The following is a 15,454-nucleotide window of genomic DNA, read 5'->3' as shown; positions in this document are numbered from 1 at the left end:
CTGGGCATCCCGGTGACCAGCCATTTATCTCGTGAGTGAGGAGCGGAGTCCACTCCTCTTGAGAATAACCCGCCTAACATGGAAGATACAGACAGCCCTAGTGGATGCATGTGCTATTCGAGCATACAAAACAGGATATTTATTTGAAGGTTTAGAGTTTGGCACATACAAATTTACTTGGAACAGCAGGTAGATACCGTATATAGGTAGGTATAGTGGACTCTTGTGGAATAACTTTGGCATTTAAGGGATTGGATGCACAAGCAGTATTCCTGCTTAGTACAGGTGAAGGCTAGCAAAAGACTGGGAAGCGACCAGCTAGAGAGCGACAACAGTCATGAACATGCATTAAAATTAATCAACACCGAATGCAAGCATGAGTAGGATATAATCCACCATGAAAATAAATATCGTGAAGGCTATGTTGATTTTGTTTCAACTACATGCGTGAACATGCGCCAAGTCAAGTCACTTAAATCATTCAGAGGAGGATACCACCCTATCATACCACATCATAACCATCTCAATAGCATGTTGGCACGCAAGGTAAACCATTATAACTCATAGCTAATCAAGCATGGCACAAGAAACTATGGTCTCTAATTGTCATTGCAAACATGTTTATTCATAATAGGCTGAATCAGGAATGATGAACTAATCATATTTACAGAAACAAAAGAGGTCGAGTTCAGACCCGCTTTTCTTATCTCAGCCAGTCCATCATATATCATCATAATTGCCTTTCACTTGCACGACTGAACGATGTGAATAATAATAATAATAGTGCGCGTGCATTGGACTAAGCTGGAATCTGCAAGCATTCAATAAACAGGAGAAGACAAGGCAATATGGGCTCTTTTGTCAGATAAAAAATAATGCATATAAGAGCCAGTTCAACAATTTAATTATGGTCTTCTCCTATCGACCCCCAAAGAAAAGAAAAGAAATAAAACTATTTACATGGGAAAGCTCCCAACAAGCAAAAGAAGAACAGGAAATCTTTTTGGGTTTTCTTTTTAATTACTACTACAAGCATGGAAATTAAACTCATTAAAAGCTACAACTAATTTTTTTTGGTTTTTCTTAAGGTTTATTAAACACACAAGAAGAAAGCATAAAAAGGAAACTAGACTAGCATGTATGATACAATGAAAAAGTATGAGCACCAACATCTAGCAATGAGTGTGTGAACATAAATGTAACGTACTCCCCCAAGCTTAGGCTTTTGGCCTAAGTTGGTCTATGGCCACGACTGGCCTGGCGGATATCCATAGTAGTAGTTGGGGTAGTAGTGAGAAGAAGAAGAGGAAGACTCCGATTGCCATTGGCTGACAATCATCTCCGGATCCCACTGGTAATTAGAATGTCGTGAAGGATCAACCTGTGGTTCCGGCTCTGGCTCCATGGCTGGTGCAGGGTTCCGGTAGGCATGAATAGACTTCAACGGAACAAGGTACTGGCCCACAGATAAATCAAAAAAAGAAGGAGCAGGCAGGGTGATAGTCTCAGGAAGATGTTTATCAAAGAACAATTGATATTTAAGCTCTCCTTCCCTATTCTTAACAATAAAATCATGTGCCACCATACTTTTATAATCTAGATAAACACGAGGCATCACTCTTTCTTCCTTCTCATAATGCCTAATAGGTATGTTAAAATGTGCAGCTAGGCGTGAAGCATAGATGCCTCCAAAGATGGGGCCCTTTGTACAGTTCAGACTTAACCGTTTGGCAATAATGCCGCCCATACTAACAGAGTTATCACCATATAAACCGTGGAGCAAAATAATAATATCAGGGATACTAAGGTTTCCACAGTTTCCGCGACCAATTAAGCAACGACTAGCAAATAATGCAAGATAACGTAAAACAGGAAAATGTATGCTAGTGATTCGTGCATCGGAAACATTCCTTGTTTACCCTACAGTGATAGTATCAATGAACCCCTCCACATCATCGCAATGTGGTTCTTCTATCTTGCCCTCAAAAGGGACTAAACAAACCTGACAAAAATCATAAAGTGACATCTCCTTATGCTCATCATATAAATAAAACTCCACCGTAGGTGGTGAGCACCTAGAATGGAAATGAAAGTTTTGCATAAAGATATTTGTGAGTAAGAGATACTGATTGCATTGGTCGTGGAGGAAAGCGGTGAGGCCTGCATTCTTAGCCAATTCATGAAAATCTTCATAAATCCCGGCTGCTCTCAAGAAATCCTCGGAAGGCCATTCACACGCCTGAACCTCCGCGGTGCGCGGCAGACTATACTTAGGCTTCGGTGCCTTTTCCTTCGAGCTTTGGCTCGATGAGCCCCTCAAAAGTCTCCTCATCATTTTCTGAAAAATTCTGAAATTTTAGTAACTTCAAAATAAAAGTAAACCAAACTCAATAATATTGATAGCAACTACTCCTACAAGTACCTAGGGCCTATATCATGCATCAAAACTACTTTTGACCATATAAATTTGACATGCAAGCTCAAGAACAGGGTCACCTAAGCAGCAAAAATTTGCAGTGAATAAAGCACGAGAAAAAAAACTAATTGGACCAATGGAGGAGTCACAAACCAAGGAACAATCTCCCCAAGCAGTTTTGTGAGAGGTGCTTTGAGCAAGGAGATCAAAAATGGCATCAAAACGAGCTTGGACTCGAGTTTGAGCTGGTTATTCGTGTTTGTGGGAGGAAGAAAAAGTGTATGGGTGAAAGGATAAGTCGAGGAGGGCCACCGTGGGCCCACGAGGCAGGGGCCGTACCCAGGGGGTAGGGCGCGCCCTCCACCCTCGTGGGCAGGTGGTTGACCCCCCTGTTGTGTTCTCAGTGCCAAATATTCTCAAATATTCTAAAAAATCATATTTAAATTTTAGGGCATTTGGAGAACTTTTATTTTCGAGGTATTTTTATATTGCACGGATAATCAGATAACAGAAAGAAAAATATTTATTTTTATTTTATTTAATATAAATATCAGAAAGTAAAAGTGGGGTACAGAAGGTTGTGCCTTCTAGTTTCATCTGTCTCATGATCATCAAAAGGAATCCACTAACAAGGTTGATCAAGTCTTGTTAACAAACTCATTCCAAATAACATGGAACCGGAGAAATTTCGAATAACACTATGTTACCTCAACGGGGACATGCACGTCCCCAATAATAAGTATATCATATTTCTTCTTGACAGTAGGGAGAGGAAATTCAAAACCTCCAAATATAATCGATGGAATTTTTCCCATAGAGTTGATACTATGAAATTGAGGTTGTTTCCTCGGAAAGTGTACCGTATGCTCATTACCATTAACATGAAAAGTGACATTGCCTTTAGTGCAATCAATAACAGCCCCTGCAGTATTCAAAAAGGGTCTTCCAAGAATAATAGACATAATATCGTCCTCGGGAATATCAAGAATAACAAAGTCCGTTAAAATAGTAACGTTTGCAACTACAACATGCACATCCTCACAAATACCGACAAGTATAGCAGTTAATTAATCAGCCATTTGCAGAGATATTTCAGTAGGTGCCATCTTATTCAAATTAAGTCTATGATACAAATAGAGAGGCGTAACACTAACACCGGCTCCAAGATCACATAAAGCAGTTTTAACACAGTATCTTTTAGTAGAGCATGGTATAGTGGGTACTCCTGGATCTCCAAGTTCCTTTGGTATTCCACCCTTAAAAGTATATTTAGCAAGCATGGTGGAAATTTCAGCTTCTGGTATCTTTCTTTTATTTGTAATAATATCTTTCATGTACTTATCATAAGGATTGGTTTTGAGCATATCAGTTAATCGCATACGCAAAAAGATAGGTCTAATCATTTCAGCAAAGCGCTCAAAATCCTCATCATCCTTTTTCTCGGATGGTTTGGGAGGAAAAGGCATGGGTTTCTGAACCCATGGTTCTCATTCTTTACCATGTTTCCTAGCAACAAAGTCTTTCTTATCATAACGTTGATTCTTTTATTGTGGGTTATCAAGATCAACAGGAGGTTCAATTTCTATGTCATTATCATTACTAGGTTGAGCGTCATTATGAACATTATCATTCACATTATCACTAGTTTCAGGTTCATTAGCAGATTGAGTTTCACCATCAGAAATAGAAATATCATTTGGATTCTCAGGTGTTTCAGTAATAGGTTCACTAGAAGCATGCACAGTCCTACCATTTTTCTTTTTCTTATTTTTAGAAGAACTAGGTACATCTATATTATTTCTCTGAGAATCTTGCTCAATTCTCTTAGGGTGGCCTTCATGATACAAAGGTTCCTGAGTCATTCTACCAGTTCTAGTAGCCACTCTAACAGTATTATTATTATCTTTACTATTCAATTCATTGAGCAAATCATTTTGAGCTTTAAGTATTTGTTCTACTTGAGTGGTAACCATAGAAGCTTGTTTACTAATAAGTTTAAGTTCACTTTTAACATTAGCCATATAATTACCCATGTGTTCAAGCATATTTGAATTGTATTTCAATTGTCTGCCAAAATAAGCATTAAAATCTTCTTGCTTAGCCATAAATTTATCAAACTCATCTAAGCATGGGCTAGCAAATTTAGTGAATAGGATTTCAGCTTTATCATATCTATAGAGAGAATTTACCTTTACTACCTTTGTCGGGTTATCAAGACCGTGAGTTTCTTCAATAGGTAATGGATTAAGATTATATGTTTCTTCAACAGGCGGTAAATTAAGACCATGTATTTCTTCAATAGGAGGTAAATCCTTAACATCTTCAGCTTTAATACCTTTTTCTTTCATAGATTTCTTTGCCTCTTGCATATCTTTAGGACTGAGAAATAGAATACCCCTCTTCTTCGGAGTTGGTTTAGGAATAGGCTCGGGAATTGGCTCCGGAGGTGTCCAATTATTTTCATTTGTCAACATATTATTCAATAGAATTTCAGCTTCATCCAGTGTTCTTTCCCTGAAAATGGAACCAGCACAACTATCCAGGTAATCTCTGGAAGCATCGGTTAGTCCATTATAAAAGATATCAAGTATTTCATTTTTCTTAAGAGGATGATCAGGCAAAGCATTAAGTAATTGGAGAAGCCTCCCCCAAGCTTGTGAGAGACTCTCTTCTTCAATTTGCACAAAATTATATATATCCCTTAAAGCAACTTGTTTCTTATGAGCAGGGATATATTTAGCAGAGAAGTAATAAATCATATCCTGGAGACTACGCACACAACTAGGATCAAGAGAATTAAACCATATCTTAGCATCACCCTCTAATGAGAACGGAAATATTTTAAGAATGTAAAAGTAATGAGTTCTCTCATCTTTAGTGAACAGGGTGGCTATATCATTCAATTTAGTAAGATGTGCCACAACAGTTTCAGGTTCATAACCATGAGAAGGATCAGATTCAACCAAAGTAATTATATCAAGATCAACAGAGAATTCATAATCCTTAGCAGTAACAAAGATAGGTGAAGTAGCGAAAGCAGGGTCAGGTTTCATTCTAGCATTTAGAGATTGCTTACTCTATTTAGCTAATAACCTTTTGAGTTCATTTTTATTTTTGCAAGCTAAAATAGCTAAGGAAGCTTCTTGATCAAAAACATAACCCTTAGGAATAACAAGTGATTCTTCATCATCACTTTCATCAGTATCATCAGATTCAATATTTTCAATTTCTCTAGCTCTAGCAAGTTGTTCATCAAGAAATTTACCAAGTGGCACAGTAGTATCAAGCATAGAAGTAGTTTCATCATAAGTATCATCCATAGCAGAAGTGGCATCATCAATAACATGCGACATATCAGAACGAATCGCAGAAGCAGGTGTAGGTGTCGCAAGCTTACTCAAAACAGAAGGTGAATCAAGTGCAGAGCTAGATGGCAGTTCCTTACCTCCCCTCGTAGTTGAGGGATAAATCTTGGTTCTTGGATCTTTCAAGTTCTTCATAATGATAAGCAGATATAAATCCCAAGTGACTCAAAGAATAGAGCTATGCTCCCCGGCAACGGCGCCAGAAAATAGTCTTGAGAACCCACAAGTATAGGGGATCGCAACATTTTTCGAGGGTAAAGTATTCAACCCAAATTTATTGATTCGACACAAGGTGAGCCAAAGAATACACTCAAGTATTAGCAGTTGAGTTGTCAATTCAACCACACCTGGATACTTAGTATCTGCAGCAAAGTATTTAGTAGCAAAATAATATGATAGTAGTGGTAACGGTAACAAAAGGTGACGGTAGTAAAAGCAATGTTTTTGGTATTTTGTAGTGATGATAGCAATAGCAACGGGAAAGTAAATAAGCGAAGAACAATATATGGAAAGCTCGTAGGCAATGGATCGGTGATGGAGAATTATGCCGGATGCGGTTCATCATGTAACAGTCATAACCTAGGGTGACACAGAACTAGCTCCAGTTCGTCAATGTAATGTAGGCATGTATTCCGAATATAGTCATACGTGCTTATGGAAAAGAACTTGCATAACATCTTTTGTCCTACCCTCCCGTGGCAGCGAGGTCCTTACGGAAACTAAGGGATACTAAGGCCTCCTTTTAATAGAGAACCAGAACAAAGCATTAACACATAGTGAATACATGAACTCCTCAAACTACAGTCATCACCGGTAAGTATCCCGATTATTGTCACTTGGGAGTTAACGAATCATAACACATAATAGGTGACTATAGACTTGCAAGATATGGTCAAGAACACTCATATATTGATGAAAACATAATAGGTTCAGATCTGAAATCATGGCACTCGGTCCCTAGTGACAAGCATTAAGCATAGCAAAGTCATAGCAACATCAATCTCAGAACATAGTGGACACTAGGGATCAAACCCTAACAAAACTAACTCAATTACATGATAGATCCCATCCAACCCATCACCGTCCAGCAAGCCTATGATTGAATTACTCACGCACGGCGGTGAGCATCATGAAATTGGCGATGGAGGATGGTTGACGATGACGATGGCGACGGATTCCCCTCTCCGAAGCCCCGAACGGACTCCAGATCAGCCCACCTGAGAGGTTTTAGGGCTTGGCGGCGGCTCCGTATCGTAAAACGCGATGATTTCTTCTCCCTGATTTTTTTTCTCCCCGAAACACAATGTATGGAGTTGGAGTTGGAGTTGGAGAGGCAACAGGGGGTCCACGAGGTAGGGGGGCGCGCCCCCACCCTCGTGGACAGGTGGTGGGCCCTCCGGCCTTCATCTTTTGCAGGTATTTTTCATATTTTCTGAAAAGTCGCTCCGTGAAGTTTCAGGTCAGGTATTTTTTATATTTTCTGAAAAGTCGCTTCGTGAAGTTTCAGGTCATTCCGAGAACGTTTGTTTCTGCACATAAATAACACCATGGTAATTCTGCTGAAAACAACGTCAGTCCGGGTTAGTTCCATTCAAATCATGCAAGTTAGAGTCCAAAACAAGGGCAAAAGTGTTTGGAAAAGTAGATACAACGAAGACGTATTAGCCGTCGTCTTACTGACATGTTGGAACGGGACCACATGTCAATGAAGAGGCTAGTGGGGAGCGAACGGTTGCCACAGAGGTCACACACTGACGACAAGGCCGTCCTGTCAGACCTAGCGCCCGCGCGGGATGGCTTCCGTCCCCCACACGAGCGAAGCCACTTCACACCCCCACACGGTTCGTCCGCCACGCCGCTAGGCCAACTCCAGCGCGTGCAGCTCAGACGCGCGCTCGCTCAGCCCCCTTTCCCTCGACGCCCCGGAGCTACCCAATCACGGCTACGTGTTTTGCGCACCCAGCCGCCGGATTTGGAGCGGATCCGGTCGGGCTTGAGCTCGCCCGGCTGTGGGAGGCCGCGCCACGTCATGGACTAGCCGGGCACCGGGCCGTAAGGCCCCAGCAAGGCCGCAAGGCCGCATGCAGGTACTGACTCCTCCTCTAGCCGCTCGGATCTACACCGTCGGCGGTCCGCCGGCAGATATATGAATGGCGGCCGGTTGGGCTCGGTGCTGGCCCAAAAGGTCGTCCGCGCACCGTTGCCACTCATTTCGTGCGACGACTGCCCAAAGAAGATCTTGCACCACGTGTCTACAACACCGGAAGGTCTCGGATGGGTGTTCATCAAGTGCTCAACTGATGGGGTATGTGCTACTTTAGCTTCGGTTGTGCTCTCGAATCAGACTAGTTGTGATAACTTAAAATTTTATTGTGTAGAATGGATGCAAGTTTTGGTATTGGGAAGAAGAGTACATTGATATATCGATAGAGCACAATTTATTAGACGTTCTAGAACTGTTAGCTAGCATAGAGGCTAGAGATGAGACTAGTGCACTTGTTGATAGAATAGAGGCTAGACATGAGACTAGATGCGAGGAAGCAATGTCTACTTCTTTGCACTCGAAGAAGAAAGAAGCACGCAAGATCGAGCCTCCGCGGATCAACAATGAATGCATCGAGAAGGCATTAATCCAACTTACAGGAGAAGTTATGGAAGTTGAATATCTTCTAAAATGTATTCTTGTGGTTCTTGTACGGCCACGCGGACGGGAGCTGGGAGTTGAGGCGGCCGGATGACTTGGCGCCACCCCACATGCCGGAGCCGACGCTGGGCGTCAACTTCCGGCCGGATTACATAAGCCCTTTTTGCCTGGCTCGAGTTCATCGCCCAACGCGCTGACTCGTGGCTCATCGGCGTCGCATTTTTCTTCGCCGCTTGCCTCAACGCCAATAACAGGTACGCACTACTCCCTTCATCCCATAATATAAGAGTGTTTTCTAGTTTAAAAACGCTCTTAAATTATACGACAGAGGGAGTACCAAATAGCTAGTCTACGTATTTCATTTCAGGTAGAAGGATGCATTCAACAGTTCATTTTTATGCGCGTGTAGAGTAAAATTTAAGACTTTTATATGTTTAATGTACACATGAGAAACGGGGCGGTACTGGTAACCGATTTAATTAAGCATGTAATTGTAGAGGAATGTCAGTTGAATGCGGTAGAAAAAACAGTGGGCAATTCCTATGATTTCAAACATGTCTGCAAAAGATTCTCTTTAAAAAAATACATTATATGTTGTTTTCTCATCTTCTGATATAAATTTTCTGTTGAGAAATGGGAGGGGGGAAACAGCCGCAATAGACCAGTAGTCATGCACAAGCAATTGTTAGAGCATCATTGTTGAATGATGAATTATTCTTTTTCTGGATGACATTGATCTTCTCCTTAAATAATTAGATTAGATTTTAGAGCTTAGTTCCACTATGCATGAAAGAACGTCATGTGTGATATATTGCTTGCACATCCTATTACTGATTCGATGATGTTCCTTTACTCCTTTCAGGATGCGTTTATTTGATATGATGAATAATTTGCCAACTGTCTATCGAACATTGTATCACTTCCACAAGATTGTTTGGCTACCTACACCACCATCTCCAGTTTTGATGCAAAATGTGTACAATCCAAATGAATATTCGGGTGCACCTGCTCAAGACAGCGTGCCACAATCTCCAGACTTAATGGAAAACGTGTCCAATCCAAACATAAACTCTATAACACCTGTTGAAGAGAACATGCCACTAGTATCTCAAGACTCCTGGCAAAACGTGTCCGATCCAAACAAGAACTCTAGGACACTTGCTGAAGAAGATGAAGAGGATCATGAAGTTAGCAAGCGATACTTTTGCGGAGAGTATGGTGCTCCGTACCATGCCAATGGGTTTTGGATCTGCTGTAACGTATGTGATCTGTGGTTCCATGGCAGATGTGTGAAGATAACTGCTTCTAAATCAGCACATATCAAGGATTACAAGTGTCCTGACTGCACCCTCGAAGATACCAGAGAGTAGAATACTATATGCACCCTTCTTTTATTGTAGGGTATGCGGTCCCATTTATATGGAAAATGCTTAAGTACAAAAGTAGTGAGAGAGGCGGTCCATTATTTTCGCATTTGGTGGGGATTTGGATATATTTTTACAGAATTCACTTTACAAATTAGTCACTGTAAGAAAATTATGTGTGTTCAAAGACATGTGAGTCTGATAGGAGATACTCCCTCCATTTTTGTATACAAAGCCACAAACTCATATTGCAGGTACCAAGGCAAAAGTTAATGTCTTCTAAGTCAATGTTGCAAGGCAGTTTATCCCCTTGTTTGTCGTGTAAATTAATGTGTATTCTTCTCTTTCATGCACATCAAGCCAATGCTCTCACTCCCACATGCATGCAAGGGGTAGTTAATGTCCTCCTTTACTAGTACTATGAGGCAAACACCATTAATATTGCACCGATTGGTGTTAGTGGCCTTATATATCTGCAAATTGTTATTTTGATAGTGGCCTTGTATACAAAAATGGAGGGAGTAACATAAAAACATCCAACTATTCTCATTCTCATTTCTTAATGTATATATAGACAGATCTTAAATTTGAGTACGCACTTATTTACTAATATTCTGCGCTTCAATTTTGGACTTAATGAGCAGCGTGAATTCATGGTAACTGAGATTTACCACTAGTAGAAAACAGAGCTTTGGTTGGGGCCTGGCCAGCCCATTAGTCCCGGTTCGTGAGCCGGGGGGGCGGCCGGGGCCTCGTTGGCATTGGTCCCGGTTCGTCTGGATTCATTTGTCCCGGTTCCTTGCACCCTTCTTAATTAGTTATCACCATTGTCTCCGTGAGACGTGCAGATCGATCTGACGCCAGGGTTTCTCCTCTGCTTGTTGCCGTGCGTGCAGATCAGGAGGAATTATATGGTCTGTTATGTGAGCCAGCTAAGAGATCCTGCTCTGCTGGGCCGGATGCATGAAATCTTATTAGATCCATTTTCGACAATAAGAAAAAAACACTGTGGATCCACGCATCTGCCAATCACCGGGCTTCATGTTCTACGTACGTGCAGGTAAAAAAGCACTGTGCTTGTACGGCCACTCGGACGGGAGCTGGGAGTTGAAGCAGCCGGATGAGTTGGCGCCACCCGACATGCCGGAGCTGACTCTGGGCGTCAACTTCCGGCCGGATTACATAAGCCCTTTTGCCTGGCTCGAGTTCATTGCCCAACGCGCTGACTCGTGGCTCATCAGCGTCGCATTTTTCTTTGCCGCTTGCCTCAACGCCAATCACAGGTATGCACTACTCCCTTCGTCCCATCATATAAGAGAGTTCTCTAGCTAGTGTCAAAGACGCTTCTATATTATGGAACGGAGGGAGTATCAAATAACTACAGTCTATGTATTTCATTTCAGGTAGAAGGATGCATTCAACAGTTCTTTTTTATGCACGTGTAGTGCACACATGAGAAACGGGGCGGTAACCGATTTAATTAAGCATGTAATCATAGAAGAACGTCAGTTGAATGTGGTAGGAAAAACAGTGTGCAATTCCTATGATTTCAAACATGTCTGCAAAAGATTCTCTTTAAAAACAATACATTATATGTTGTTTTCTCTTATTTTGATATAAATTTTCTGTTGAGAAATGGGAGGGGGAAAACAGCCGCAATAGACCAGTCGTCATGCACAAGCAATTGTTAGAGCATCATTGTTAAATGATGAACTATTCTTTTTCTGGATGACGTTGATCTTCTCTTTAAATAATTACTGATTTTAGAGCTTAGTTCCACTATGCATGAAAGAACGTCATGTGTGATATATTGCTTACACATCCTATTACTGATTCGATGATGTTCCTTCACTCCTTTCAGGATGCGTTTATTTGATATGATGAACAATTTGCCAACTGTCTATCGAACATTGTATCACTACCACAAGATTGTTTGGCTACCTACGCCACCATCTCCAGTTTTGATGCAAAATGTGTACAATCCAAATGAATATTCGGGTGCACCTGCTCAAGACAGCGTGCCACAATCTCCAGACTTAATGGAAAATGTGTCCAATCCAAACATAAAGTCTATAACACCTGTTGAAGAGAACATGCCACAACTATCTCAAGACTCCTGGCAAAACGTGTCCGATCCAAACAAGAACTATAGGATGCTTGCTGAAGAAGATGAAGAGGATCAGGAAGTTAGCAAGCGATACTTTTGCGGAGAGTGTGGTGCTCCGTACCATGCCAATGGGTTTTGGATCTGCTGTAACGTATGTGATCTGTGGTTCCATGGCAGATGTGTGAAGATAACTGCTTCTAAATCAGCACATATCAAGGATTACAAGTGTCCTGACTGCACCCTCGAAGATACCAGAGAGTAGAATACTATATGCACCCTTCTTTTATTGTAGGGTATGCGGTCCCATTTATATGGAAAATGCTTAAGTACAAAAGTAGTGAGAGAGGCGGTCTATTATTTTCGCATTCGGTGGGGATTTGGATATATTTTTACAGAGTTCATTTTACAAATTAGTCACTGTAAGAAAATTATGTGTGTTCAAAGACATGTGAGTCTGATAGGAGATAACATAAAAACATCCAACTATTCTCATTCTCATTTCTTAATGTATATATAGACAGATCTTAAATTTGAGTACGCACTTATTTACAAATATTCTGCGCTTCATTTTTGGACTTAATGAGCAGTGTGAATTCATGGTAACTGAGATTTACCACTAGTAGAAAACAGGGCTTTGGTTGGGGCCTGGCCAGCCCATTATTCCCGGTTCATGAGCCCAGGGTGCCGGCCGGGGCCTCGTGGGCATTGATCCCGGTTCGTCTGAATCCATTTGTCCCGGTTCCTGGCACCACTAGTAGAAAAAGGGCCTATTGTCCCGGTTCGTAAGGCCCATTTGTCCCGGTTCTTGAACTGGGACTAAAGGGTCGTTACTAAAGCCCAAGGCCTTTAGTCCCGGTTCTTGAACTGGGACTAAAGGGTCGTTACTAAAGCCCAAGGCCTTTAGTCCCGGTTCTTACACAAACGGGAATGATGGGCCTCCATGTGGTCGGTGTTGCGAGCCCAGGCAGGAGGGCCTTTGGTCCCGGTTGGTGGCACCAACCGGGACCAAAAGGCATCCACGTGTCAGCTTTTCAAGGGCAAGGGTTTTTGTTTTTTTTCTGAAAGGGGGGGAGGATTTGGGGTTTTTGTATGGTTAATTAAGGTGTTTCATATATTGTGTTAGGTAGCTAATTAATTAATAGAGAGAAGTGTCCTCTCTTATATCCATGCTTGGTCGACGCTACGTACTATACGTATAGAGAGGCCCTCGACATGCTAGCTAGTAAGAAAATGAAGGAAACCATTAAGTACAGAAGTTCGTCATGCATACCGAGAGAAGTGATCGGCCTCTCCTTCTCCGAGAGGTTGGTCGAACAACAAGTTTTCGTATTATCTATCCGACGCTACAGGCTACATACATATACAATATGTAAGATCTCTTACAATCCCCTAGCATCTGAAATCAAGTTCCACATGGTATTCTCCAGCTTTATTGATGATGTGGTCAAGAAAGAATCCCGCCAATTCCTCTTGAATTGCTTTCATGCGATCTTATGGTAGGAGTTCATTCCGCATCTCCCACGTCTAATTTGAAGAAGGGGGTTAATACATATATATGAATGAAACTCAGCAGAAATGATGGTGTAATAAAATGAAATTGTGAATATTATTGCTTACGCACATTAAATTGTCTTTTAGAGTAGCCCCGCTTATCTTTGCAAGTCGCGGTAGATGAACTCGCACACGTAGTATCCACAGTAATCATTCCCTTGTTCCTGCCACAAGCACTTTACGAGAAATAGAGGTCAATCAAACTGATAATGAAGCATTATAAATGGCATTGATGAAAGTAGCTAGAATCAACGGGAGATGCGCGGAACTAGCTAGCTAGTAGTACTTACTTTCGGGTATGTATATCGCAGCTCCTTCGGCAGTCCCGGAGCTTCTTCGGTGAACTTTTTCCAAACCCTACAAGACAAAGAACATAATTATTACTTGAGATATCAGGAAATGAACAAAAAGTTGCCGATATGATGCGATAATGATCGATTGAACTTACTTGTTGAGAATTTTAGTCATGTCCGCATAGGTCTCGGGATCTTTTCGTCTCGAGTCTAAGACGGTTACTAGTCCCTGCTAAAGCTTAATCTCCAGGAGAATATAGTGGAAGTTGTGCACGCATGCATAACTCATCAATTACATTACTATAACCTCGCTCGAGTAATAAGGGAAACCGAATATGCACAAGACAATAACACTCACTTGAAGTTGTAATGAAAGAGTATTTTATCTTTGTTTTGATTTATTCTCAATTATTGGAGCAAGTTGGCCTTGGCATCTTTGCCGCTCTTTTTAACCTGAAATTCATCTATGAGATTTGTGTTAATGAACCCAATATCATACATTTCTACTTTTCTGCACTCGACGATCTTCAATCTGCATAATATAGTGAGGATAATTATAAATACATGCAATCAAAGAGCTGAGCTATATATAGAGACTTAATGACAGAAGTAGTACTTACAGACAGTAGAAAGTGACCGTTAATTTATCGAGGGCCTTTTGATTGAAAAACTGAAAGAACTCCTCAAATGGAACAGTCAACAAATCAATTCCAACGAGGTCGTGCCCCTCTTTAACTCTCAGATACAAAGTATTCGTCCCCCCAGACTCTCTGCAGGTTTTCATGTACCAATCATGGAATCTTCACATCATCGTTGTTAGAGATTTTTCATCTTTGACAAGAGGCTTCCCGTAATGGTATTTGTGTTCTTCCACCTCCAAGAAATCATAATGTACATCGGCGGGCAGGTAATCTCCAAGATTGCTGTAACCGGGCACCATCCTCGGATCATTAGCGACGATATCGCTAGACACCTTGAGCGGAGGGGGGGGGCACGATTGGTCTGCTTGTTCACCGAGCTGGGCAATTTTTTTCCCAACTCGTCGTTCTGCTAACCTTCGATCACTGATAGTATTTCCCTACCGCTCCGCTTCGATATATACCTTTGCAGTAATGCGCTCATAGTTTTTTTCAGTGGAGACTTTGGTGGTTTCCTCAGGGCATCGATAGTGCGCTGAGCTTTCACCGGATCTACCTTCTCCTCCGGAGGTGGATGTCTCTTTGCTTTCACCACTTCAAAGAAGTCCTTCACTTCTTTTTCGATGATCTTCGCGTTTTCTTCCACGGTCGTCTCGTATGGTAACATCTCCAGAGGCTTGAGAGGTGCACCGAATCTGTATTGCCTCCCTCCTCTGGTTGTACTGCTAGACGCCGGAGCAGACGGAGCGGCTTCGGCTGTCTTCTTTCGTGATTGCTTACGAGGCGGAGGAGAAGGACTACGACGCGCTGGAGTAGCCGAAGCGGCGGCGGGTCTCTTCCGCCCTTGCTGGCGAGGCGGAGAAGGAGTTGGCTGGCTGCTCGGGCGCGTCGGCGCAGGCGGAGAAGGAGGCCGAGTGCCGCCACGCGCCGGAGAAGGAGGCTGAGTGCCCTGATCACTCGCCGGAGGAGGAGGCGGAGTGCCCTGAATCGCCGGAGCAGCAGGAGGAGGCGGAGGCGTCCAGTTCGGAAGGTTGATGATCTCCTTCGCCATAGGCATGGAGTCTTCAGAGAAGAAC

General features: G+C 42.1%; 1 protein-coding gene across 1 annotated transcript; it reads left to right on the top strand.

Moving 5' to 3' along the window:
* Nucleotides 1–10,929: 10,929 nt before the first annotated feature.
* Nucleotides 10,930–12,158, top strand: LOC125518341 (PHD finger protein ALFIN-LIKE 3-like). The gene is made up of 2 exons (XM_087531899.1): nucleotides 10,930–11,072; nucleotides 11,651–12,158. The coding sequence occupies exons 1-2, from the start codon at nucleotides 10,930–10,932 to the stop codon at nucleotides 12,156–12,158; spliced, it is 651 nt and encodes a 216-aa protein (XP_087388025.1).
* Nucleotides 12,159–15,454: the final 3,296 nt, after the last annotated feature.

The sequence above is a fragment of the Triticum urartu genome, chromosome 7A (assembly GCF_056163025.1).
Source record: "Triticum urartu cultivar PI428250 chromosome 7A, HENAU_Tu73, whole genome shotgun sequence".
In the NCBI taxonomy this organism is placed as follows: domain Eukaryota; kingdom Viridiplantae; phylum Streptophyta; class Magnoliopsida; order Poales; family Poaceae; genus Triticum; species Triticum urartu.
The sequence above is the reverse complement of the archived record's forward strand: the minus strand, read 5'-3'. Positions and strand labels throughout refer to the sequence as shown.

Coding starts and splice junctions, on each gene's coding strand:
- LOC125518341 (XM_087531899.1), top strand. CDS start 10,930: ATGCCGGAGCTGACTCTGGGCGTCAACTTCCGGCCGGATTACATAAGC. Junction 11,073..11,650: donor TGCCTCAACGCCAATCACAG/GTATGCACTACT, acceptor CACTCCTTTCAG/GATGCGTTTATTTGATATGA.